The sequence below is a fragment of the Archocentrus centrarchus genome, chromosome 11, assembly GCF_007364275.1.
Source record: "Archocentrus centrarchus isolate MPI-CPG fArcCen1 chromosome 11, fArcCen1, whole genome shotgun sequence".
Lineage (NCBI taxonomy): Eukaryota > Metazoa > Chordata > Actinopteri > Cichliformes > Cichlidae > Archocentrus > Archocentrus centrarchus.
In genome coordinates, this window is record NC_044356.1 from 10,720,908 (window position 1) to 10,748,566 (window position 27,659).

At 40.1% G+C, this 27,659-nt stretch overlaps 1 protein-coding gene across 1 annotated transcript in view; it reads left to right on the top strand.

Annotated features, from left to right (window-relative positions):
* epha10 (EPH receptor A10) overlaps positions 1-27,659 on the top strand; it is a 154,173-nt gene that overhangs the window by 72,125 nt on the left and 54,389 nt on the right. Inside the window, exon 4 of the mRNA XM_030740568.1 lies at positions 26,813-26,968. Within this exon, the coding sequence (XP_030596428.1) occupies positions 26,813-26,968 (156 nt within the window). The remainder of the gene's footprint in view (positions 1-26,812; positions 26,969-27,659) is intronic.

Consider the following 27,659-nt stretch of genomic DNA (forward strand, 5'->3'; position numbering starts at 1 on the left):
CTAACGTGGTTTTCCTCCCTTCCCTCTCTCCATCCCTTTACCTTCTTTCCCCTCATTCTGTCTCGTCTGTCTGCCTGAGGCACTTCCTCTGGATCAGATCTGACTTGTCATATGAGCACAGTAATCCCTCCATTACAAGTGACCGGCCCAGAGTGTGTGTTTGTGCACACTTGTGTTAAAGTCAATGTCTCTAGGGCTATGGCCTGGATTGAATTATTCATGAAGCATGTTTATTCCTTCTGCTTTACTCGTGTTCTCTCTCATTTGCCACTTTACATGCCTGTACCCACCACCCCTCAGTTCTCCTCAGTGTTCATTCCTCCTGTCCTTCTCTGACCCTGCTGCCGGGTGCTAACTGACAATCAGTCTCATGAAATGTCAGCATGCATTGACACTCTAAGACATGATTGCTTGTTTCATGTGCACATTATATTCTGTACTCGTCGTCTGTGCAGTACAATAAAAATATCCACATGGAGGCATTTGAATGAAGAAATCTTTATTATTTGTTTTCATGAATTAATCAGTTTATGTGAATATCATAAGGTGACACAGCGCTGCAGCAGCTAGCACCATCACTCCAGCTCCTGCTTCCCAGCAAACTCAGTTAGAGAACTGGTTAAAAAAAAAAAAAAAAAAAAGAAATTAGAGCCCAACCAGTATTATCAGCTGATATTCGCTATTTGCTGATCTATCAGACTGTCATTTTAAATGGCCATTAAATGAAAATTTTATGAGTGCTGATGTTGCATAGTTTGTCTACCAGAGTGCACTCTGTATCTTCTCTGTTGACAGCACACGTGTTTAGAGTGCTACAAACACAAGAACCAGCTGATCTGAGTAGATTCAAGGTAGAGCACAATCAAGTAAATAAGTAACCGCACAGGAGAAATGTATGTTTCATGTGTCCGAAAGAATAAAATATCAGTCAGTATACTGGAATCTCAGCTCACCAAATATCAATATCATTATCACTGTCAGTATCGGTCTTAAAAATCCAGTATCATTCGGGCTCTAGAAAAAGAGATGGATATGTGGGCATGTTAGCTGCTAAAATGCTGCTTATACACATAAAATGCCAGTTATCACATCTTTTAACTTGGAAAAATAAATTATATAATAAGGCTAATTTTATGTTTTCGAGCTAGTTTTATTGTTAAGGTTATTTCCTCTATAATAACTCTTGCTTTGCCACTTGACATACTGTAGAGTAGTGCCTGAATTATTAGTCAACTGGTAGAAAATACATCAACATCATTTTAGATGAGTAATTTTATTTATTTATTTTGGTTGTTTTGTTTTATTGCTGTTTGAAACCATGTGACCTTGGAACTGTTTTTGTGACACGTGACATTTAAATAAAATAAGAATCCATTAGTTTGTCAGACTGAAGATGTCCTTCCTGGATGTTTGCTTTCTTTCATTTTGACTTGATTTACAAAAAAAGTAGTAAGTATTATGTAAGCAAATGCAATATGTGTAGTGTGTGTGTGTGTGTGTGTGTGTGTTCCTGCCACCCTGTATCTGTGCATATATGTGTGGTTGGTGTGTGCAGCTGTTATTGATCTGCAGCAACCTGCGATCAAACACAATTAGGTGTGAATTCTCCAGATTGTATATCGACAAGTCTCCTCCTGCCGCTGCTGGTTCTGCTATGTGTTTGCGTGTGCATACTGAATCAATAGATGCGCAGATACTTCACACACACTTTAGAGGCATTACCACACTGCACTGAAGCGTTCTGCACTGATCATTTCAATACAGATGGTTGGTAGTTTAACAGGGTGGCTTGTTTTTTGGGGTTATTTTTTTTTTTTTGGTACAGTAACACCAAAAAAAGTGTTTGTTTGTTTTTGTTTTTTTTGGGGGGGGCGGTTTGTTTTTGACCCATGCAAACAAATAAACTGTTATATATATTTATATCTGCAGATTTGTGTGCCACACATGCACACACATCTGCACTGATCAGAATGGTTTCCATGTCGATCCATTGCGGATTCACCAGTCATCCTGTGTGTGCATTTGTTTGTGTAATGCACACGTGTGTTCTCCACCCCTTACTGCCCTCATACCTCTAGGGCAGTATGCAGTGGAGCCAAAGTCAAAACGACAGAATAAATTAGTTGCTGTCAAATCCCCTGCCAACTGTTGTCTTGGTAACCTTTGTTTACTCAGTCATTTGAAGATCAATCTAATTGGCGAGCTCTGTCTGGCTCAGCAGCACTCTTCTCTGCTTTTTTTTCCCCTACTAGCAGCCAATCACATTCACTCAGTGTGAGACAGGTATAAATAAGGGGAAGGATGGATGGGGGAATGAATGGTTTTTGTCATTTATTGACCACTGTGTGTTATCTCTCAGCATGTTTTGCTCTTTTGTCTCACTGCGTGTGTGTGTCGAATGTGTGCCTGTATAACTGCGCAAGTGTGTGTGTGTGTGTGTGTGTGTGCGTGTGTGTGCGTGTGTTTCCAGCACAGCAAAGGTCATGCATTATATGGCTATGGCAGTGATTGAATACTATGTTGTATTTCTATTTTTTCTGTTGTTATTTTTTGTGTGTGTGGATTTGGCACTGTGCATGCACTCATGGGTTTATGTGTGTATACTTTTGTTATCTGCGTGTATGTGCAATAGGCATTAAGAAGGACTTGACTCTGTGTCAGCTGAAAAACAAGCAGACTAATTCAGACAGAGGGTGCGACGCGTGTTGTATCCAATCACAGAGAGGCATGCCTTTCTTTGAGTTCTACCCAGCAGGCTTTGTTGCCATTTAGCTCAGTAACTATGAGTATGGGGCTCATTTAAAGTCATCAGATCCCATTCTAGTCCAATTATATCCACTCTCAGTGGTGGATATCATAGTAACAAAACAAGTGTCTTGAGGAAATACTAATAAGGGCTCTTCATAGACACAGTTGGATACACACACTCGAGCACATGCGTAAATGCAAACCATCCAAGCAGGGAGAAACAGTTTGGTACACTGAGTAGCATACATAGCACAGGTCTGACAAAGCTACTGTATTTAATTATATTAGCAACTTCAGTTAACAACACATGGCGACAGCAGTTGTGAAATTTATTCATCCAGTTAAAGAGCAGTGAGATCTCAACAAACAATATTAACTATTAAAGGTTGTTTAAGCGCAGATCAGGGATGATTATGTACATTTTATGGTTTGTAGTCTTCTCTGTGGGTGTTTTATAAGCAGAATGTGCTGACTGTAATCGGCTCACGTCAGCTGTGTTGTCTAAAGTAATTTGCTGTGACGTGTTCTGCTAGCAACGCTACTCATGCTAATTACTTGTGGTTGTCACCGGTTCTGTTTATGTTCACAACCGTGATAAAATATCCTGAAGCTAGAGGAAAACTTTTCTCCTGCATCACTCACTTTCTCTCTGCTGGCTGCCAAGAGTTCAAACCTGGACACCGGCCTTCGATCTCTGTTCTGACCCCTCCAGCTGCTTGGCTGCCCTGCTAAGTCCCCTATATGCTGACTCCCTGCAATAGATTGGCCCTCATTCCCTCTTTGAGAACTGCAGGGTCATCCCCATTTCCCGTCATGGGCTGAAACATTTTTCTTTTAGCCGTCTTCTTACTTTAAATAGTTATTTCTGCTGCTCAGTGGTAATAGCATCTTATTGGCTTGTTTTTGTATTGCACTTACATATCATACGATAATGACACCAATATCACACCCATAAAGCTGTTTTATTGAGCATGGTAAAAAAAAAATGCTTTTCAGCTTATTGAGAAAACACAGACCAAGGGAGCATGAATTTGTATTTCTGTTTTTGTCCACCCTGAGTAGTCCAATATTTCGTCTGTTTCATCTAGTTTAGTCTTCACAGACTCCTGAGGGAATATGTTGTTTTTTAGCTGATAATTCCCTGCAATGTTCTCCAGCTATTCACCAACTTTGTACTTGTGTATGTATACTATAGATATGTAAGGACATGTTGCCCTAAATGCCTGCCTGCTGTCTCCTGAAATCAGTGGAAAGAAAAATCACTTTTTACTTCCAGTAAAAAAGTAATCTGTTACATTACAGAGGTACCTACTGAGAAAAGTAACTGGTTACTTTTGAGTCACCAAAATTGGTAACACAATTGCTGGTTATATTGCTTTACCCCTGTGTGTGTGTGTGTGTGTGTGTGTGTGTGTGTGTGTGTGTGTGTGTGTGTGTGTGTGTGTGTGTGTGTGTGTGTGTGTGTGTCTTCATACTCAAGTTCAACTCAGTGTGTCTATGTTGGTGGTACAACAGACTTGACATTTATTATCTTTTGAAGAATTTTGTATGTGTGGGGATGTGCATTGAACAGAAGTGGACCTGGCTGTGTGTGTAATGCTGGCGCTGTTTCCTGTCTTGCTTGTTTCACTTCCTCTCCTGTAAACTGTCATAGCATCTAATCTGCCCAGCTGGCACCGTCAGAACATGTGTCTGGATGATAAGAACAGAGATTGTGTGTATGTGTGTGTGTGTTTGCATGTGAGGAGAAGTGTAAAAATGATACTCAAAAACGTGAATTTTGAATGGAAATGTTGGGCTGTAGTGATTTTTAAAAGCAAAAGACTGTATAAATATTTCAGTCAGAGTTAGTCTTCAGTGGTGAATAATGGGGAATAATTTACAAGGAAAAAATGGTTCTTTAAAAGTATTCTGCTTTGCTAACACTACTGCTCAAATTTATTTTTTTTCTTTCCTTTTTGTTTTTTTTAAGATGAATGCTAATGGAACTGCTGCATTCTAGGGAGAGTCTTGGTCAAACTCCCGTTGCCTAATAACTTGCTAAAATAATTAAATGATCATGTGACCTTAATCATTACATGTATAATTTTAGGGTCTTTACCTTACAATATAAAGTTCTTTGAAGCACCTGTTGTTGTGATTTAGTGCTAAATAAATAACAATGAAATGAACTGAACTGAATCTGTTATCATAAACTCAACTTGGTGTCTAATATTTACCAGTAACTTGATCTTTGTCTTCTCAGGTAGGAACATGTTAAATCACTGATTTGAGTGTGAAATGTTCATGTGCACGATTTATGCACAGATTTTCATGTGCTCATTGTTGGTAAATGAGGCCCACTGTCCTGTTGGATGACCCAGTTTCAGCCAAGCTTTAGCTGTCAAACAGATGGCCTTTCTTTTGGCTCTAGAATACTTTGGTATACAGAGGAGTTCATGGTGGATTCAATGATTACAACGTGCCCAGGTGCTGTTGCTGTAAAACAAGCCCAAATCACTCGCTCTCCACCATGCGGGTATGAGGTGTGCTGTGCTGATATGCTGTGTTTGGCTTTTGCCAAACGTGGCTCTGTGTATTATGGCCAGACGTTTCCACTTTTTGTCTGTCCAAAGGACACCCATCCACCCCTGTGCAGACAGTTGGTATGAGCTGTGCTGATATGCGGTGCTTGGTTTTCATCAAACACAGAGGTGGCCAAACGTCTCCACTTTTGTCTCATTTCTCCAAAGGACATTGTTCCAGAAGCCTTATGGTTTGTTCAGATGCACCTTTGCAAACTGATGCTGTGCTGCGGTGTTCTTTTTCAGAGAGAAGAGGCTTTCTCCTGGCAAACGTTAAAAAAAAAAGAAGCCATTATTTTTCAGTCTTTTTCCTAATTGTACTGTCGTGAACTTTAACATTTCACATGCTAACTAAGGCTGGTAGATCGTCTGAGATGTAGCTCTTGGGTTTTTTTGCAACTTCTATGAGCATTGCACAGTCTGACCTTGGAGTGAATTGGCCTCTTAATTCTTGTGGAAGCAGTTGGGGTTTGCTTAATTTTGACATCACTGTATGTGCAAGTTTAGAAAGCAGAAGCCAACAGCCACTCTTCGTCTCAATCACTGGACACAGATAGGGTTCTGCGACTTAGCCAATTAAGTAACTGTCACAGATTGGAGTTGACAGCATTAATTGGTGTGCACATAAACAGCTGAAAACTTGAAATATCAAGTTCATGGATGTTTGATGATGTTTGTGAAGTAGATGGGCAACAGCTGAGGTCCTAAAAGTGTTTTCCACTGACGTAAAAGTTTATTCACAATACCGTGGTATTTTAATTGACATGGAGCTGCCTAGTGTTACAGTGGTGGATTTTACTTTAGTTAAAGTTAAAGAATATGTAAGGAAGTCATAGAGGACAAAGGGGAAAAAAGGAGAGAAAACTGAGAAAAATTGAGTTTGTGTGTATCTCAGTTTTGAGTGTTTCTTCAACTTTCCTGCAGGCTACCTAGTTTTTTTATTTTTTATTACACTCTCACATCGCTGTGATAGGTTTCACCATGTCATCTGACACGTAACAGGATCCCTGCAAAAATATTTCTGCTTACAGTCCACCTGAATACTGCATAAAGCTCTGTGCATTTGTTGTATCTGTGTTTACCTGTCATGTACCATAAATGCACAGAGAAATGCCTGGTGGCATAAGTGCTGTCCTACACTTGGTAGGGAAGAAACTAGATCTTCATGTCTAACTTGGTGGCATCCTTGTAGGAGGTGTGCTTTTTCTGTGTCTCTCAACTGAACTGAACAACAAATCAAAGCAATAGACAAAGAGAGAAATGGAACAATAAATGCCATAAACCACGCAACCCATATTGTGTATTCTTATTTATCTTAGACTCCTTCCTAAGCTTAACCTCTTTTTTTCCTCCTGGGTTCCTGTTCCTGCGACGATTGCTCTCAGACATGCCTGGCTTTGTCTAGTTATTGTGCGATATGACACTTTATAGTGGTATTATTGAGGATGATATGATACGGCATACCCTTAGGTGCTAGTAGATGTCGCTCCAAAAAAATCTGCAAAGTCGGTAGCTAAAAATTACATTTTAATTTCCATCTTGCTGCTGGACGGTGCGTAGAACTGAGATACATGCATGTTTATCACAGATCCTCAAGGCTTGTCATTAACAACCCGTAACACTGGAACACACAGATGTGGAAAGTGAAAATGTGGTGAGTGAAAACCAAAGGAAAACAGTTTACTGTGCAAAGGGTTAAGTGATGTTACTAATCACCGTGCTCATGGGTTCAAAAAGCTGTTTTAGAATCCCTACGCATGGCTCTTTTTATGATGATCCCATCAGCTTACGGCTTTATTTATTAATTTATTGCATCTTAGGGTGTAACACCGCAGTCTTATCCCATTATAACCATGGCAACTGCTCACCAAACTCTGTGTGCAATCCTCAAAGGTTCAACATCGATTACAATTTGCAACATTTGTGAAACATACAACTGGAAACTGTGGGAGAAAGAATATCCTAGATATTTCTTATGACACCAAAATCATGCCATGCATACTTTATTCTAAACTGTAGAAATAGACTGGCTGCACACTGGAAAAGGGAAATTACATTAAGCATGCTGCTAGCTCTGTTAATTTCCTGTTGCCAACAAGAAAGCTGGAAGCGTATTTGGAGAAAGTTAGCAGATTATTAAGTTGGAGATGGAAATAGCGGTGGGTGTTTCTGCTTCTGGGTTTCTGGATGATCATGTGTTTGTGTGTGCATTAGGTCCCAACTTTGTGTGTCTGTGGACGAATGTTTTCGTTTTAGACTTGGATCGCGGCCGCTTCTCACAAAGTTGGAGTGATCCCACTCACTCTCTGCTCTTTCCTCGGGGCGTGCAGATAGCGAGAGGTTTTAATAGAGAGAGCGGTGGGAGGGGAAAAAAAAAAAGCAAACAAGTGTTCGAATGAGAGGGAAATGGATGAACAGAGGTGAAAGAGCAAGATGGTTGGAAAGGAGGAGAGTGAGCAGGGGAGGTCAGCAAAAGGGGCAGTGCAGATCAATAAAGGGCAAGGAGAAGAGCAGATGAGATGGAACTAAGCAGAGCCTCAAATCCATATGGGAAAGTATTTTGGCAAGCAACCTTACAACTGGCCAACCACTACCAGCAACGACCCATCCAACCCAACCAGAAAATAATCATAGCCTTACCGCCTAAAAAATTGCTCACACTGTCTCGCCATGTTGTCTGTTTCTTAGTTTTAAATAGTTTTCCATTGCACTGTCTAATCTAATCATCATTGGTTGTGTTTTTTTTCCCTAATTTTGATCAGTGGCTCTGGCCAAATGTTTAGGCCACACATGGTCCATAAAATGAAATACAGAAAAGAAGTAGCAATGTAACAAAAAGACAGACAAAAATCCTGAAAAACCACACGCCCTTTGTGTGTATGTAGCCTCTGCGTAAGTTGCTGTGTACCCAAGTCAGCCCTGTGTGTGAGGACAGCTGGCTCATGTGCCAAAGGCAGAAGTGTAACAAGGACACAACGCAGCAGAGGGTAGGCAGCAGCAGTGAGCAAGTGAGTTGGGGTAGAGGAAAGCAATTGGTACAGACAGAATGACTGTGTGTTAGTGACTAAAGTAGAGAAAGGGATAGAGGGAGTGAGGCAGAAATCTTCGCTATGCATAACCAGGACTTCAGGACCTTTTGTTCAGGCTTTCGATCCAAGAAAGGACTAGATGGCAAGTATTTGTAGCAAGATGCTGAGCATGGCCTAGAAGTGTACCTTACAGCTAGCCTGACAGAGTACAAAGTGTGCCAAAGAGGTTGTTATTATTTTTTGTCTGTCTGTTAGCAGGCTTATGCAAAAGCTACCGGGCTAATTTCATTTCAGTCTGGTGGAGCGTGTGGTGCAGCTGGCAGTTTAACATGTTGCTCTCTCAGTTAAAATTTCAATAATAGAGCGCGGTGCTTTTAATTTATAAATCATCTGTAAAACATCTTAAATACAGTTTAGTTTATGTACCCAATGCATTTAAAAACAGAAACCAAAGGGATTAGGGGAACTCTCCCCCCAAACGCTGACAGATTCGATCACCTTCCTATTAAACAACTAATTTCCTGTTTGCAGTGTCATGTTACTAGGAAAAGTCCCTAAAGGTGTCACAGGGGGTGTGTTGGGCAGCGGTTTCAAAATATGAGTTGGTTTTATAAAAATCATATACAGATTATTATATACTGATAGTTAATGTATTTCCTTTCTTCTTCTAATATTGGTGTTACAGTTTTGTAACCATTTGATCAGAGGTCAATTTTCTTCAGGTGTCCATCAAATAATGAAATACTGTACATGTATTTCAAAGGAGGGGACAGAGCTTGTAATTTTTCAAAACACAAACACTAAACTGCATGCATGCACTTTTTGGGGGGGGGGGCTTAACAGCTCAAATTGAGCAAATTCTGAAAGATTCAGCAAAGTCCAAAAAACTGATTTATTGGGTCACAAAATAAAGGAGTTGGGTGAGCAGCAACTTTGCACTTATGAGTAAGGAAGAGGATCGATGATTTCTGGATTTAACTCTTAAAACTATAAACATTTTAAGCAGTTTTGTATTTTTGACTACTGTCAACAAACTACAGAAAGGGCTGAAACGATGCTAGGACAATGAAATTATGAATTTAACCTACTAGTGTTGTCTGTGTATATCAAAGCTTGATATGTACGTCCTAACGATTGTGTGTTAATGCACACAGATCAAGTGTCACGCAGTAATGAGAAACTGGATTGTAGTCTGATGAAACAAATGGCCAATGTTGGGAGGTCAGTTCCTGTGAAAATGCTTCCTAAAGTGGGAAATGTCACATAACAAACTAGATGATTGATCAACAATGTGGAAAAAAGTGTCAAAAGTTTTATTTTCACAGCCTGAATTCTTGGAAAATGCATGATTTTCATTTGGTTTACTTTAAAAAAATAAAAAAATAAATACACTCAATAAATACTTTTGTACTGCATTATGATCTAGTTCTTTTGTACTGAGTACAGAAATATCCTGAAGTAAATAAATGGAAAGCGTGGTGTTGGATCAATACTGCATACAGTTTTGGTACTTTTTTATGGAGAACAAGAATTTGAACTGTATAGTAATCACTGCACGACGACCCCCCCACCCCCAACTCCCCCCCAAAACCGTGAGGCTTAGTTAAAAATACAGAGCATGCAAGGTTCATATTGAACCTCCGTGCTCACACACAGAAGCGTGCACAAACACACATACACCCCTACACACACAGTCCATTTGGGCTTGCCTTCCAGCAATAGAGAGCTCCAAGTGAGGAGGGTGTCAGCCAACAGGAAAGCAAGGATCGAGGGAGTGAAATAAAAGGCAAAACAAATGCAAACGGAGAAATGATGCTACAATGCTTCAGGGGAAAGACAAATCAATACTCTTGCACACATAACACTCCCACGCAACAGCTAAATAATGCTGCTAGTTTGTCTTTCCATCTCCCTTCATGACCTCTGTCATCTTTATGCACTGTGTGGAAAAGTTTATTCTTGTTTTGTAAAAATTACATTTTTTTTCTTTTTTCCCTACTTTCTCTAAATGTATTTACAAAACAGTTTCTGTGTGCATTCTCGCTATTAAAAAGCTTTTTTATTTGCTTCTAACTCTCTTGAAGGACACACTTTCTATTTTCTTGGCTCCAAAGACAAACTAAGATTTTCAGCGTGTTTGTTGTGCTTGATGTTTGCTTGGAGAAAAAAAAAAAAATCTTTAGTTATGCTATGACTGAAATTTTGGTCCATTAGCACTCCGGCATGTCAAATGTCTACAGTTAAATGTTTTTCAACAAATTTTTAGCTTGTCAAAGGTAACATGTGTTACGTATAACCCTCAGTGGTGCTGCAACACATAATGATTGGAATAATAAAGCCAGATGCAGACCTACACGTCTGGGTATTTCGCTGTTTTAGCTCCAGCTGTGGCCAGTGGCTGCTGCAAAATTGATCCAGTACCAATGTTTGGTATATTTTGATAAGTCTGTCTTTATTTTAACACAGCATTTCAGGAGAAACGTGGGCTATTTCAGTAACTATCCAGAATTATGAACTCAATCTTTAAAAGTAATTGACCCAAAATACCCAAATACAACATGGGACCCAAATGGGTTTGCCATGTTGTTCCATGCTAAATATTTTGGTGGTCTTGTTTTTGTCTTTTTTTGAGGAGACAGCTAGTTCCTATCCTCTTATGAGGTGCATGCAAATTTTTAAAACTGAGAAGTAACAGCTAAGTTTCATTTTGTTATATACAACAGATGAATAAGAGAAGAGGATATGCTATTAGCCTACTGTTTGTCACTCAGCAGTCAACATGAACTAATCACACTAAACTTTACTGGTGTGTACGGAAATGCTGATTTCACATGTTTAGTGCATGTGCAGGCTTTGCACGTCATTAGAGGTTTATTCATTATTTAACACCCCCCCCCCCCCCCCCCAACAGATTCATGTAATGTTAACTCGGTCATGATGAGCAGTGTAACATTTTTTTTAATAGTGATGTGAAGCGGAGGTAGTGGAGTACCACTTCACCAGCACACTAACAGCTGCAGCAGTGTGGAAGTGGAAGATAAAACTGGGCAGTTTTAAAGTGAAACTCCTAGTGTCAGTGTTTGATTATAACTGGTGCTGATAGATACTGGTGTGAATGTCTGACTGTTCTGCCCATATTGTGACAAGCACTGTGGTAGACTGGTCTGCAGATTTTACCATCTGCCAGAGCCTGTCTGTTGAGTCCGATTTTACCATCGATATAATTTTGACTGCTTAATATACTTTAGCATGATAATTCCAAGTTTTACCAACATGTTGTAGGTGAACAGCTTCATCTGCACTGTGTCAGTAAGTACTCTTGTAGTTTCCAAAATGCATAAACTGGAATGATTCTGGATTTGTGGCCCTTAATTAAAAGATAATGACTCAAAGTGTTTATCTTTACTTATTATGCATCACCCTGAGGTTTTGCACACATGCAGTTTATCTTTTATAGACCAGAAACGAGGCGAAACCTTTGATGTGCCGTTCTTAATGAACTGATGTTCTAATTTGTACAGTTTTGCTTGTTTCTCTTTGACTTTTTTCCACAGTTTTTAATACAAGACTGCGCATTGAGTATCCACCGCCTCAGCCACCTGTTTCTCTAATTTTCTTACCTGTTTAAAGCTTTGAGTCGCCACAGCTCTCCGCCTGTATCAGGCAATGGCTGTTGACAGCAGTAAGTGAAGCAATAAATAGCGCAGTAAAGTGGGACTCAAAACGTCTGCCATGTCAGCTCGTGCCGCATGATTCTTTTTCGTTGCTCTCTGCCTGGCTTGAACATTTGGTTTTAGGCATTAAGGCCTCTTCTATCCACAGATTGTTAGCATCCCTTTGCACTATGAATAGCTTGCCTTGTCCGATGCACTTGCCTGAGACCATCTTAGGATACACACACTTAAACAGACATGCACCGCTGCATTCACAGAAACACACGCATGCAGCGTAATGCTCCTCGAGTCACTTTACTCGATGACTCACTGTCTCGTTCAGTCTGTCTCCGCATGCTTCAGTGGCTGTACCATCATTTCTGGCAACGACATTGCTAGAGTATTCTGAGGAAAATTGTGCTCTGAGTACAACAAATACTCTTCAAAGCATAGCCATTTATGAGTTTATATTCAGATATTTACCATAGAGTTTAAGAAATGGTATTGCAGGATCCAAGAAAAAGATGAAAAACACAAAATAAAACAAAAAAGAAAAGTAACATTCTTTACACTCCTTTTTTTGTGTCCTAATTCTTCTTTCCTTTGTTGACTTGTGCTCCTCCTTTCACGCATTCTTTTCTCCATCCCTTAATTGCTTGACTTCTGTCCCCCCGACTCTTCATGACGCCATGTTGCATGTCTTAATTAAACGGCTGCTTAGAGGGAGGAAGGTATTGTGAGAAATAAGGGACATAGGGGGAAGCATTGGGGGATGGAAAAAGATGGGTAGTGGGGATTAATGAAAGAAGAGTTTGTTAATTACACAGCAAGGTCAAGGCCGCTTTACCTTCACAGCTTAATTGGGGCTCGTGATTGCGTTGCAACGCGTCAATTTATAATTCAAACAGCGGGCGGACTGAGCTGCTTTAATTGTCATGCTGCATGTGTGTATATGTATGAGCGATCATGTAGATGTGTGTTTTTGGATGTGTGGGGGTTTTTTTAGGCAGTGTATCAGCACGTGCTTTGCAGTGTGATTTTAAGGATGACACACTGTTTCAATTTGTTTCTTTCTTGGAATCTGGGAACTTGCCAATTTATCTATGTTTACCTATGTTTTATCATAAAATTTTTATTTGAAAATGACATCAGGGCATCGCTAAAAGAGAAAGTCAGATTAAAAAATAAAAATTGGATTTTCGAACAACCATTTTCCATGGAAACATGCTGCAATTCAGCAGCTTTTTCTTTTCTGTTTTTCTTTAACTTGGAGGCCCTCCAGTGCATAATCAATGGCTCATTTGCAAGAACCTCCCTCTGAATTTTTCAGCTCCGTTTTTAAAACTGGAAGCAATTTCTGAGGTATAATTGTCACAGGAAGACCTTGTTGACTATAAGCTGCTGTGATCACTGTGTTTTTTGCAACAAGAACAACAGTAATTTGGAGGATGCTGGGATCCGTAAATTCTTGGCAAAGATCAGTTGAAATTGATTCTCTTTTTAGAAAATCATGGCTTGTTTTGTTTACTCAAAGTAAGGACTGAAAATGCTAAGCTATACATGTACTTAAGGCTTGTGGTCTATGTTTATGTATGCACATTTTGATCTCTGAAATGGAGCTCGGCCATTAAACCCAGCAGAGGTCGGGAAGTGTTGGTGGATCAGCCCACCTCATTCGTCTCCTTGATAGACCAACTGTTCGTCATCGCATGGGGTCTTGCCTCATACACACACACACACACACACACACACCCACACAGACATAAAAAAACATTTTAACTCTCGTATGCTTTGGCCATGACTCCCCTACCAGTAAAAACACTTAATCACCCGTATCGTCCAAGTGACCCCCTACCATTATCTCCATCCTGCACCTGTTCAGCTATTTAATAAGTTTGGAACGGGGACACTTGATCTTAAATGATGCAGAGAATGAGTGATGAGCAGGGATTAAGTTTGTCTTAGATGGTCCATTGAACACTACAGTGTAGACTTTATTGAAACCTCTGTCAGACAAACAATGTGGTGTGCTTGGAACGCTGAGATTAAGTTATATCATACATTTACACTGCTACTTGGCATACTCTGGGTTTTGGTTAAGTTGTCCACCCCAAGTGTTTACCTAATCAATTTAAACTGAACAAACTGAATTGGTTCATACGTATAAATGGGCAGTTTTTTTTTTTATGCTTTCCCTGGAGACTAAGAGCACTGAAACTTAACCTAACATACAGGTCAGATGTCAAACGAGAGCGAGGCAGGTGAATCACTGAGGCTTTCTCTGAGCATATAAATACACGTGCATTTGAGAGAAATCTACAGACAGGACAGAGCAGAAAACACCAAGACAGCAAAAGAAAGTGTCATCGCTTACCAAAAATAGCTGGACCCAAGAGCAGACAAAACGACAAATATCGCAGCGAAAAGTGCAAACAGATGAAGAAATCCACAGAGTAAAAAGGTACAGCAAATACACACTTGTCTGGCAGTCAGGGACAGTCTGTAAAAAGGGAACGTTAGCGAAATCAGGAGTACTAGTTAAGGCTCTAACTGAAATGTGTGACTGAATAAATCTTACTTGTAATCTGGGGAGTTACTGGAGGAGGTTAGTCAGCTGGCTGGGGAGTATCCATGAGTGGCTGGCTGTGAAGGAGTAGCTACTGGCTGGACGTGTACAGAAGATGAGGCCATGATCTGAGACTCCTTTTAAATAAAATATTTTACACACACACACACACACACACACACACACAGCTGAAGTAGATAACTCTGTATACTCATGTCTGTTTGAGGCTTACAGTTGTTTCCGCTAAGTAGAGTCATTGTCTTGAGGCTAATGTTTGCAGCTGGAATATGCATCTAATCTTCTTTCTCTTCTGTGTTTATGCAAGCAACAGCACACTTTTATTCACACACATTAGGCACATAAATTGCTGCACGAGATGCACACCACCTTCATATAGGCAGTCATAAAAAACACTGAATCACACGGCTATGCGCACCGCCTTATTCCAGTTCACTCTAAGTGACTCTAATAGGTGTGTCTTCCAGGCTTGAGGAGCTATCTGATTACCCTTGACATCCTCCTTTAACAATTCTACAAGATATTAGATGGAATGAAAAGCTCTACGGCAGCCCCCACGCCACCACCCCATTCTGCTCTCCTCCACTGTACTTAAGGATTTGCAGCATTGCTCATCTATCTACACTCTTGGGAATCAAATTTATCAGGCCCATTTGTCTATATCTGGGTCACAGTATTAATGAAAATGGCTGATGAGGCAAATGAAAATGGAATGTCATTAGTAGACGCGACTCATTCAAGTTCTCGTCTCAGATTTGAATAGATGATTCAAAGAAATCAAATGAATCTGGTGTGCCACAACAGATTGCTGGCTGAAGATTACACTTGCTAATTTCCATAACCAGGCCATATTCAATACACACACACACACACACAAATGAGTGGCATGTAAAAAAACACAAACTCTCATCTACTCTCCGTATCCTTCCTAATGTTTCCACCAGTGCATGTGATTAGTTTCCAGTTGTATATCTTATTAGATGTTTAGGAACAGTAAAATATAATTGCATGTCACTGTGAATTAAAATGCGAAATGACAGCAATAGCTTTTTTTTTTTTTTTTCTGTTTTCTGCTTTGAGGATTTCTGCTGTCTTTGTTTTTGAATCCATGACAAAAACACACTAATGTCGACAGCAGTTCCATTCCATACTTTTGTCATGAGTCTGTGGCTGTTACACAAAGCATGCTCACAGTAAAGACATGCATTTAAATGCATTTTTATACATGAAAAATTGGAAGTAGTGAAGAATGACATTACATTTTGCCATTGCAAATGGGGAGAGATGTAAGTGTCTGAAAGACTGCTGTGTGCATAACCTTCAGCAGCATTACAAATCAATATTACTTTCTTACCTGCTATCTTCACTCTGTTTGATGGAGGAATTGTATTTTAGCGGAGTGTGACAAGCAGGAGAGACGGAACACACACACACACACACACGTGCACACAGCACAACAGCATGTGTGAGCAGAACGCCGAATCTCGTTTTGTGTGTGATCGACCTGAAATTGGCAGACGTTCATACAGACACATTTGCCAACTCATGGCTGATATGGATATAATGTAAATGTAAACTCTGTGGTTCAAACACACACATACACAAATATGTGCACATGCACAATATAGTAACCAAATCCTAACTTAGCACATCTCCTGCAGCAAGTTGTATCCATGGATATAGGATGTATATGTCAAGTAAAGAGTATAAATGTCCATAAGTATGAAGGTGATCATGGCAATAATACTTATCTGAAGGCTCAAAGTCTGATGTCTGTTTCTGGACATTAGCAGTTTAAAGTTTGTTTTATAGTCCCATATTTGTGTGTGTTTGCCTACTGTAGGTATACGCCAACACAGAGAGGTTTTTAACCTATGCCACATTCTTTCATACTTGTATCTAAAAACCCAACAAAACAAAATTCAGTGTGAATGACGCTGGATGTAGGTCAAATGCTTATTGGTTGAAAAGTGGGCTGGAACAGTGACAGTGGGACTGACCACAAAAATATCAAAGATCCAAAAATCCAGAACTATGTTTCCACCGTAAGTCCTGCTCCTGCTTGCGCGTATGTATGTACATGGTAGCATGTGTGTAGTTTGAACTTGTGTGCAGGAGTCATGTTACTAAGATAAGGACAGAAATAAATGAAATCTCTGTGGCTGAGCTTAGTGATAACCATCTATCACACAAACAGGAAAATGAAACACCCCACATTTGTTAGACCAATAACAGTGACCAGCGGACGGGGCTGGCAATCCAACATAGCCCGATATCAGGCTTGTCAACTTGTTACAGCCATTTCCGTCTTTAGTGTGAAATTGCTTCATTCTAACTGATTTCCTTGGGGGAGGGGATTAGATTTTCCGTAATCAGTCACTACAAACCGATACATCGACCTGAATCACTGATACATAACAGAGCCAACATATTGGTTATGGCGGCGTTTTAAGAGTGGGGCAGGGTAAAATGGCAACAATTTATCTTAATCCATTTGTTGTTCAGTAGCACACCAATTGACAATAGTGTTGGTCCTGTTGTGGCGCTGATAGGCTAATCATTAGTTCTCCCGTGGCATGTGATCATTATTCAGCCATCTGTCATGATGCCAGATGAATCATTCTACTCGATAGAGAGGACGGATTCCAAAGTATTGGCCCAGGCAAGATAAGACAGCCAGGAACTCACGACTGAAATAATGTAGTGATTTCACAGTTAAAGTTTGAAGGATGAGGTCAGTAGCATGACGGTCACACTGAGGGTCTAAAAGGTTGAGGTGAGGCTGATGACGTCATTTTAAGTTGGGTTTTTATTCAATATTTATCCAATATTTACCATAGAGATGAAAAGATGAGAAAAGGTTAAAAGATTAAATCATGGAGACATCACACAAAAAAAACAGAACTGATTATAGAGACTGCCTCAAGCCAGGGTCAGTGTCTTTTTTTCTCACTTATTTACCACATACCACTCTGTATTTACACCCTGTCACACAAAGTTGTTTATATGCAGACGTCTGTCTCAGAGATTTAAGCTTACAATCAAATGTGTGAATGGAAGTCAGTTTGTGCTGCTGAAAGCACTGAACAGTCAGATTTTAGTTTTGGATTATCTAAACGTTTTTGTTCTGAGTCCAAATCCAGGGCATGTCATTGTGGGTAAAAGCTGTGTATTTAAGGAAAACAAATAGTGGGTTAATGGTAGGAGGCATGCAATAAAAGAGCCAGATTCAGCTTACTATCAAGTCTGCCACCCCCACACCCAACAAAACAAAAAGTGTGCCTAATGTTAGTCGTTTAGGATAACAACAAGAGCTAAATACCCAAAAATGAGCAGTGCACATGTGCATGAGATGAGGTAAGGAGAGAAGCAGGCAATAACATCCTGAAATTGTTCCTTCTCAGGCTTTTGTTCCACAACCTCTGATAAATCCTGTGAAAAATGATTGCTGGAGTAAAAGAAGGGGTGGCGAATAATGGACAAAAAGAAAGGGAGGGTAGAAGAGAGCAAACATGATAGAGGGGAGTCGGGGGGGTGTGTGTGTGGGAGGGGAAGTGGGCAGAGTTTGGCAGGGTGCAGAGTTGATAGCGGTCAAGAGCTGCTTCAGAAGATGAGATGGGAGAAAGGTAAACATCAAAGCAGCATGGGTATTAGAGACGGTGGCAAAAACATAGGAAAAGAAGAAGCGGATCTGCTAAGAGTCAGCGATACACTTCTGTGTTTATGTGCCCGTGTATGTTGCTTTTTTGTACATTTCAGCACATGAGCCAAGTGAGTCAGTATGTGTTCAGAAAATACAGATATGCACCCTACGGACATCTGTCTACTCCAACCATGTGCGTGGGTAAAAGAAAATACATCTGTTTATTTCTATATTCATGTAAACACATCTTTTATTTTATTTATTTTGTATCAAATCATTCCATATTCCCCAAGAAAAAGTGGTCTTAAAATAAGCAGACTTAAATATATTCATCATTATTATGTGCACATTCACAGTTAGCATCGGATGAAACCTGGTGGCTTTGCTGATACCCCGTCTTTAATGCAGTCCTTCTACAATATGGCTATTGTTCCCCTCAGCAACATCTACTGCAGAGCAAGAATGATAGACTTTATTATATCTATTAATATTCTTGAGATGTTTATTCAAAACTGAAACTTGTTTTCAGTTATTTATATATATATATATATATATATATATCTTTGAGCTTCATGTCAGAGCCACAGCAGCACAGCTTTTGATAGTTGTAAAGTGTGCCACTGCATTAAACTACAATAACTGACTTCCCACTGTTTTTAGAACACCAAATGCATCTCTCCCTTTTCACCTTAAGCAGTTTATTTAACTCTGCTGTAGCGGGTCAGTGTTTTCATTCATAGTTTCCTAACATTTTTTTTGCTACTCCTCTGGCTATTTCTCTGTAGCCACCATTAGATTGGCTCGCAAAAAACCTGGCCCACGGGCAGTTTTTGATAGGCCTGCGGCACTTGTTTGCTTGGCTCATGTATTGAAACACAGACATGTATGTTCATTTATAGTCATATGGAAAAAATGGCTGTTCAGAAACACCAATAAATCAATTATAATATATATATATATATATAATATATATATATATATATATATATTATATATATATATAGATATATATATGAGGAGAGAGAGAGAGAGGAGAGAGAGAGAGAGAGAGAGAGAGAGAGAGAGAGAGAGAGGAGGGAGGAGAGAGAGAGAGAGAGAGATAGAGAGAGAGAGAGGAGAGATATATAGATAAGAGAGAGAGAGAGAGAGAGGAGAGAGAGAGAGAGAGGAGAGAGAGAGAGAGAGAGAGAGAGGAGAGAGATATATATATATATATATATAGAGAGAGAGAGAGAGAGAGAGAGAGAGAGAGAGAGAGGAGAGAGAGAGAGAGAGAGAGAGAGAGAGGAGAGGGAGAGAGAGGAGAGAGAGAGAGAGAGAGAGAGATATATATATATATATATATATATAGAGAGAGAGAGAGAGAGAGATGTGTGTGTGGTTTGGGTGTATCTTTTAATGTGGAAAATGCATACTAAAACTGTTTTAGATATTTAGATTGAAAAAATTGATATGGTTAACAAACATTTGTCTAACAAAACTAGATGTACGATTTCATAACTGCGTGACTCTGCATGCGTTTCTGTGATTCTCTCCTGCTGTTTTTGTTATGTCGGCTGTTTCCATCCGAATTCTCTGTCTGATCTAAACTGTTCAGGCCTGACTCTTTGTTGCCGTGATGTAACATGACAGCTCTTTGTTGTGTCTATTTTGTGATGTAACCACTTTGGTATTGTTAAATGTTCGGTGTCGAAGCCTGTGCCTGTGTGAAAAAGCCAGTGAATGAATCTGTGGGAGTTTTACATTCACAAGTGTGTGTAATTGTGTGTGATTGTTTGTGTGTGATGTGTCTGTCACTGTGTATACTGTACATGCTAGACTTGACATGCAGAATTAGACATGTCTCCAGCGTAAAGCTTGTACAGAGCGCTGCTGACATTAATACCCCTGGCGGCATTGTTCACTAGTTATCCTCCTGTGTTCTCTGTGTGATGTCAGTCTGTGGTAACCAGGGCAGAACAGAGAATAAAATGATAAAGCAAAGCGTTGACCTGAATGGCATGGCTCAGGGCTTTCTCCCCGATTACACTGTGAAGCAGCAGCTAGTCAGTGGGTGACTTGAATGAGGTCTTTACTTTGAGCTAATAACAGGGATTTATGCTGTAATTCAGGGCTTGGTCATATCTTCAAAGCAGCTAGACACACAGACAGGTTATGACACTGTGTGTTAATTCAGGAGAAAATTGTTGCCTCCAAAAGAGCAGGCCATCAGTCACTTAATTTGAACCTATAACACCAGAAAACCAAAATCTGAGTACTGTGGATATTAAAACGCTGAAGTTTCATGCATCAGTTTCTTGCATCAGTTTCTTCTTGGAGATGGTGATATGTTTAGATTTTAATGTGCCCCACTTCTGTCATTAGACAAACCAACAGCTTTCTAACATTTACTAATCTTTAGCTTTCTGTACAAAGTTGTTTTTTTATTCCTTTGTTACTAAAGAACACCGTTTCCTTAATCTTTGATAGAGCATTTTGGATGAAAAGTGAAGGCATTAATTGCTCCAACATGAAGCAAAGAAAGAAACATTGCACACAAAAAAGCAATTAGGCATGCATAATTTTTACTGCTAAATTAGAAGCTCTGATTAAAAGTGGGTTTTACCCCAACCTGTGCAGTTCATCACTATGAATACATTTTTAAAGCCGTAAATTATTCATATACATGTACATAACTGTGTGAAAGACTTGAGCCATCTCTCATTTCTTTGTATTTTGCTTCCAAGCAGCCCGATGTCTTGTGATTTTAAAGTGGTGTTGAGCAAGAATTCTCCAGGTTTGAACATTTTCAGTCAAAATCCATTTTCAGAGGTTTTTTTATTTTAAATCAATTGATTCTTTTTTTTGTGTGGTTTGTTTGTTAAATCACTTAACATTTGCCTATGCCTCATTCAAGTGTCTACACATAACAGACAACTTAGGAAAGAACCAGTTCTAAACTGTATCTGTGTTACCAACAGTCTGTCACTATAACACATAATTTGCCCCCTTTAGTTGAATCCACAAAAAATACCAATGATAACACAGTTTGACAGACATAAAATAGTACTTTTGCACCAACAGTATGATTCCCAGAGAGATGTTAGCTGAAAACATGGCATATCTCAGCATGATGTGCAGTGCATCCTTGAAATTTTTGAGAAAACTGGATGAATGGAGGACAAAAGAAGAAGTGGCAGGCCTAAAAAAAAAAAAAAAAAAATCTGCAGCAGGTGAACCATATCTGAAAGCCATGTTCCCAAGGAACAGGAAACAAAAAATCACAGTGACACAGGACCTGAAAGATGCATGTAGCCCTTCGATGGATCTGTCTGCCTTTTGTTGTTGTTATTTGTTAAGCCAATTAACACATACCCATGAACCAGTCAAGCTTAAAAAATACACCTTACTCAAGGGATGAACCAGTGTGTCTACACATAACAGACAACTTAGCAAAGAACCAATTTTAAGCTGTTTCTTAATGTTACTAGCAGCTTGTCACAAAAACACATAATTTGTTCTCATTTTTTTTTAGTTTATTCTACCAATAATGTCCATAACAACACAGTTTAACAGGCATAAAATAGTATTTTTGCACCAACAAGGTGATTCCCACAGAGCGATTAGCCAAAAACCTGGTATATCTTGGCATGGTGTGCAGTGTGTCCTTAAAAAAAAACATGGCAGGTTTAAAACTGACTAAAACAGATGAACCGTATCTGTAAGCCATGTCCTTGGACCTCACACAGGACCGGAAACTTAGCTGGAAACTGTACATTTAAGCTTTTTGTTCTGGTCCATATCTAATTCTCTTCAGCTAAATTATCATTCCATTATTAGTTAAATGCTCCTGGGAATGAGACTGACTCCATCTACTTTTGTCTACGTTCAACTGGTCCAATTCAGTGAGACTCACCATAACCTCATCTGTTCACATTTTAATAATGTGACCCAACATGACACATTTAAACACACTAATCAGTCATTTCTCTCCAACCCTCCTAGTCTTCTAACTTGGAGACGCAGTTTTAAGTGCATACGTCCATGCGTGTGCGTGTGCGCGTGTGTGCACGTTCGAGAAAGATGGTAATGAGAATTCATTTTGTAGATGTTAAGGAAGCCTAAAGAATTCAAATCAGCGTCAGCTGCGCAGAGAGCACTCGTCTGAATTAAAGCTCCCTCAATTATTGATTTCCAGCTGCTGGAATCCCATCCTCATCTCTCTATGATACAATTACCCTTTTTACCATCATTTTTTGTTACATTTCTTGAAAACCTCTGCAAAAAAAAAAAAAGTCATCACATTGTGTCTGTGTGTCACCTCGCTTGGGGTTTAGCTGTGTGTGTGTGTGTGTGTGTGCGAGTGCGTCTGTGTGCGCGTGCAAAGGTCTAAAGTAAACCTCTTTTAGGGTTATTAATATTTATTAATGTGTGCTGTCAGGGAGGCAAAGAAACAATTCATTGCTCACATGTATTGTATTAAGTGCTTCATGACTTATTAATGGGCATGTTTAAGGTTAGAGGAAAGAAAGGGAAGAGAGAAAATAAGAGAGAAGGGCAAACTATAAATTGATTCCTCCCACAAAGACAAAAGTCTATTAAAGTCATTTGTAAGCTCATTGAAATGTGGATTCTTTGGCCTTTTACTTTTTATTCATTAGATGGCAAAACTGTTGGCATATCTCAAACTGTCAGAGTATTAATGATTTTTTTTAAAAAAGACTGATAACAAGTTTTGCAATCATATTCCTCTAATTTTATCCTGATACCTACGTACAGGCGGCTCTTATAGCACTCACATATGCAGAGCGGTTCTTCTGTTTCATATGTTCTCACTATAGATGACCTTAGTCTAACACGCTGTCACTCTTTCTGTCAGCGTTTCTCATCTGTATGCATTCCATGTCTGTGTTTATTGTTCTGTCTATCAGCCAAGCTGAAGGAGTCCATTCTCCCTCCCTATTTAATGTCATTTCTTTGTACAGTACATAGCCTACTGTCCTTCCGTCTCTCACACGCCATCTGTTTGTCTGTTCGTGTTTCTGTCTCTCTGAACAATCTCTCACAGCAGTTGGTGTACTGTGTCATCCACTGTCCCACCCCCCCCTCCCCCCCAAGGACTTGGCGTGTCACTGCATATCTATATCATTACACCTTGAAGAAATATGTCTGTGTATGTGTGTGCACGTGTGTCTGTGTGTATACATGTGCTGCCGTGTTCCATTTAATCGAGGCTCCCAGTCAGCACATAGGACAAATTGATCAGTTGGTTTGCCAGCTGTCCTGGCAGATCTCTCCTTCTGTCTCTCTAGTTCTCTAACCACCCCCTCTTCTTTACTCTCACTGAAGCTCTAATTTCCATTTAAATTTATATATGTTGTCAAGGAAAAGGCAAAGGTGAACTGAGAAAAAAAGTTTTTCAGTGTCTTGAGTACTCTTCAGTACATCATTTTCTCCACTGCTGGATGACATTGTACAAATTCTTCTTTCTCCCACTGGCAGATGTGTTGTGGCCTGTTCTGACTGACATGACCTTCCCTGGCATTGGCTTTTGGCCACCCTTTGAATCCCTTGAAAAATGATGGGCATCATTCAAAGCCAGCTCCTTTTGTTATCTGAGCTGCACATATTGTCTTGATACACCCCTATCATTAGACACACATTTCCATCGTGGGCCAGCGAAATGTGTATCCATGCTGAATTGAAGAGATAAATCAGAACTGCAGCCAGCCATATGGCTAGCCTGCTTTTAAGCACGATAGGTAGAAAATGCAAAACCCATTTCTGTTCTCATAGATCTATGCATAATTTTGCCTTGATTTTTGGGTGCTATTCACGCTTGATGTTCTTGCTGTGGCAAAGGGAAGGATAGTAGCACCACAGTCAGGAACAAAGAGAGTCTACTTCAGTGCCGCTTGACAGGGTGTGTGTGTGTTTCTGCTTGGGTGTGCTTTGAGCAGAAAGCGAGAGGCTTTTTTCTGTGTAATGACAGACATTAGAAAGTCGATTACGAGGTTCTTACAGCCCCGAACATGCCACACAGGACTGTAATACACACGGGCATACACAAAGGTATACAACCACACGCACACTCTCAGACTGGCCTGAGCCAGGGGAAGGTTTTTGTGTTAAACTTGCCTGTGTCACATCACATACAAATATATCAGCGCATTACTGACTGTGTGACAGAGTGCTGCAGGTGGGAGAGTGCTGTCTTCTTAACTCCATTTCCCATAAATTTTGGCACATAAATCAGACAGTGTGCTGTTGCCTTAAATCACAGTTGATGACATGGCTACGGTGGCTCATGAAATCTGCTAATTCCTGCTCAACTTATTAAAGTAAACATACCCAGGAATACAAATTTAATATTTTTATAATTTTTAAGAACTCATCTTGGAAATTCGGAGCCGGGGCGGCTGTGGCTCAGGAGGTTTAGCAAGTCGTCTAGTCGTCCAGTCATCTAGCACGGTTTGATCCCCGGCTCCTCCAATCTGCATGTCAAAATGTCAGAGTTGCCCCTGATGCATCCATTGAAGTGTGAATGTGTGTGTGTGTGTGTGTGTGTGTGTGTGTGTGTGTGTGTGTGTGTGTGTGTGTGTGTGTGTGTGTGTGTGTGTGTGTGAATGAGGCTCTCAGGTATTAAAAGAAGTATTTGTATGAATGTGTGTGTGATTGGGTGGTTAGTAAAACAACCCCGTCTTATTTTGAGTCATGCAAATATTATTTTTCTGTTTCAGGACAACTTCCTTTGATTTATAACTTAGGCTGCAATCGCACATGCCTAGACACCGGTTGGCTATCATCTGGCAACCACTGGTTGTGAGGGAAAGTGCTTGGTGGAGGTTGCTGCTAGTCACTGTGTAACTGATTGCTAAAGGCCCATTTACTTAGGCTGAGTGACCTCCATGAACCACCGGTCACAAGGTAAAAGTATTTATTCTGCAGCCAGTTAGCGAGTGGTTGCTGGCAGCCACTGAAATTGGTCATAAAGAAGTATAGTTTGCATGGAAGACACCAACTTGGCTGCAAACACTTGCCTTTCACTCTCCAAGTACAATGTTTACTTTGAAGCTAACGTTCTCCATTTCTGGTTTGAGTCACATTTTTTTAAGTTTCACTGCAGCTCAGAGAGTAAATGGCAAGCAGGTGTGTTCCATGCACACTACAGGGGACCACGGTAAACTTCTAGTGACCAAAGTAATCACATGGAGCTTCTTTGTGGCCAATTTAACCTGGAGACAGCCATTAACACCCAGCAACCACTTGCCAACCAGTTGGAGCATACACATTTTCCCTATTGGGTTGCCAACCAGTCCCTAGGCCTGCATAACTGAGGCATTTATTAACAATACTAGTAACTACCCTGTGTAAGCTAATTTGTATATGCTGACTCTGCAGTGGCCAATGCAGCCTGAGTGTGAAGTGCTTATGTCAATCACTAGTTTCTCAGTCTGGCCAAAAAAGAACCTGCTCCCAAAGTTCCCTGCTCTCTAACAAGACTGGTCATTACTATAGAATAACACAGTAGCAGTGTCCCTATTTATTTCAGCATATTCTTCTAGGCACTCCAGATAACACCCTGAAATGGAAAAAAAAAATTATAAGGACAGAGAAAGGTATGAAAGGAGTAAGAAAGACAAATGTGGTAGAAGAATGGAAAACGAGCAAAGGAGTCAGAGAAAGGGGGAGAAAGCTTGCTAGAGCTGTTAATGTAGACCTGCTGTTTAGAATACAGTCTCAGAAGAGAGGAGACCAGAGCGTGGCGCGGTAGCTGGCTGCCTGATTTCACACCCATTATCACCTGCTACAAAAGCACGGCAAGTGGAAAATGAAACTGCATACAGGGAGAGTGTAAAATAAGCCGTTCTCAGTGCATTTGAGAGTGTGTGTGTTTATGCACGCCCACTGTCACACTTGCATTGATAAGCTTCTGCTACATGGTGTGTACTCTTACACATTTAAGGTCACGAGTACTTATCACCTTTGCCCACGTTCTCACCTTTTGTAGTCTCTTTCATGTGTGGTTTGGGATAACTACGAAATAAAGCGAAACAAGGGGGAGAACCACAATGAAATTAAGTTCAGGGCTTTGCAGTTGTGTGCCTGCACAGTGCACTGGCTTGCATTCATTTGCATAGCTGTTTCATTCCAGTAGTAGCCTTTGATGCCATTTGCCGAGGCCACTGATCACATGTAATGTGAGAATTGTGTTTGTCAGATGGATATAGCCAAAGTCTCCTTTACTTTTCTGCCCTAATCCTATCTTTTCTCTCATCTGTACTTCACTGTGGATTCACGGGCTTTTTTCATTTTTCTACAGTCATTCTTAATTTACCTTCTCTTTTTTTCAAAGGCTTTAACATGCTGTGGTGCTTAGAGAAATAAAGGAGAAACAGAGGCGGGCATATATATAAATGCTTTAAACTATTAACTATTAAACTATTAACCTCTCTGCAGAATTATCTTGTGAATTTGCAGTGTTCATTTCATGTGTTCATTTCCTACATGGGCATTTAAAAAAAAAAAAATGTAATGTATCAGGATAAGGAAAGCGGGTACAGTGTCATTTATCTTAGACATATCTGACATACTATTTTCTTCTTTTCCAGCATGTCCCCCTGGCTCTTACAAGATGTCCTCCAGACAGCAGGAGTGTTTTCCCTGCCCAGCCAACAGTGTTGCGGAAGAGGAAGGATCTGTGGTGTGTGTGTGTGAGGAGGATCACTTCAGGACTCCTTTGGACAATCCCTCAGCGCCATGCACACGTAATAATATTATACTTGCTCATATTTATGTGTGTATATCTTCTTAAGTGACACCTTCTTTTTTGCTAGTGTCTTTTTTTTTTTTGTTTGGTTTGTTGCTCTTTGTCCAGTCACACGACGTACGGCATTGACATTTTTGCATCCAGTGTGCATTTTATGTCTGAAAGCCAATCATTATCTTAACCACCCATTCAACCTTTGATATATCTGCAGTTGCCTTTTATCCATTTTAACCATAAAGATCAATTTTCTTTATGGCTTAACCCAACCTGTCCTTCACCCCGTATCCTTTCATCCGCCTCTGCTTTTTTTCATGTTATTACCCCTTTGGTCTGACCTGCTCCCACCTCCCCCAGTTTCTGTTTCGCCATTTTGTCCTCATCAACCCTGTCTCCGTGTCTCATCTCATGCACCCTTCACCTCTCCTTCAACATGTTCTCTTCTTTGTATTGCATTCCTTGTTGCTTTAATGTATCCAAGACTGTTGACTAGGAATAGGTCTCTCACAAGACGGGGTGCATGACTTGTGTTCTGCTCATAATAAAGTCGTGGTGTTGTTGGCCACAAGGTCAAAGGATGAGTATGCTCTGGCAAAAATCACTTTTTTTTTTCTTATTTCCTCTTGATGGAATTTGTTAATATCTGTTGTGTTGTGAACGAAGAATAAACCCAGTCCTCGCTTGGCACAGTT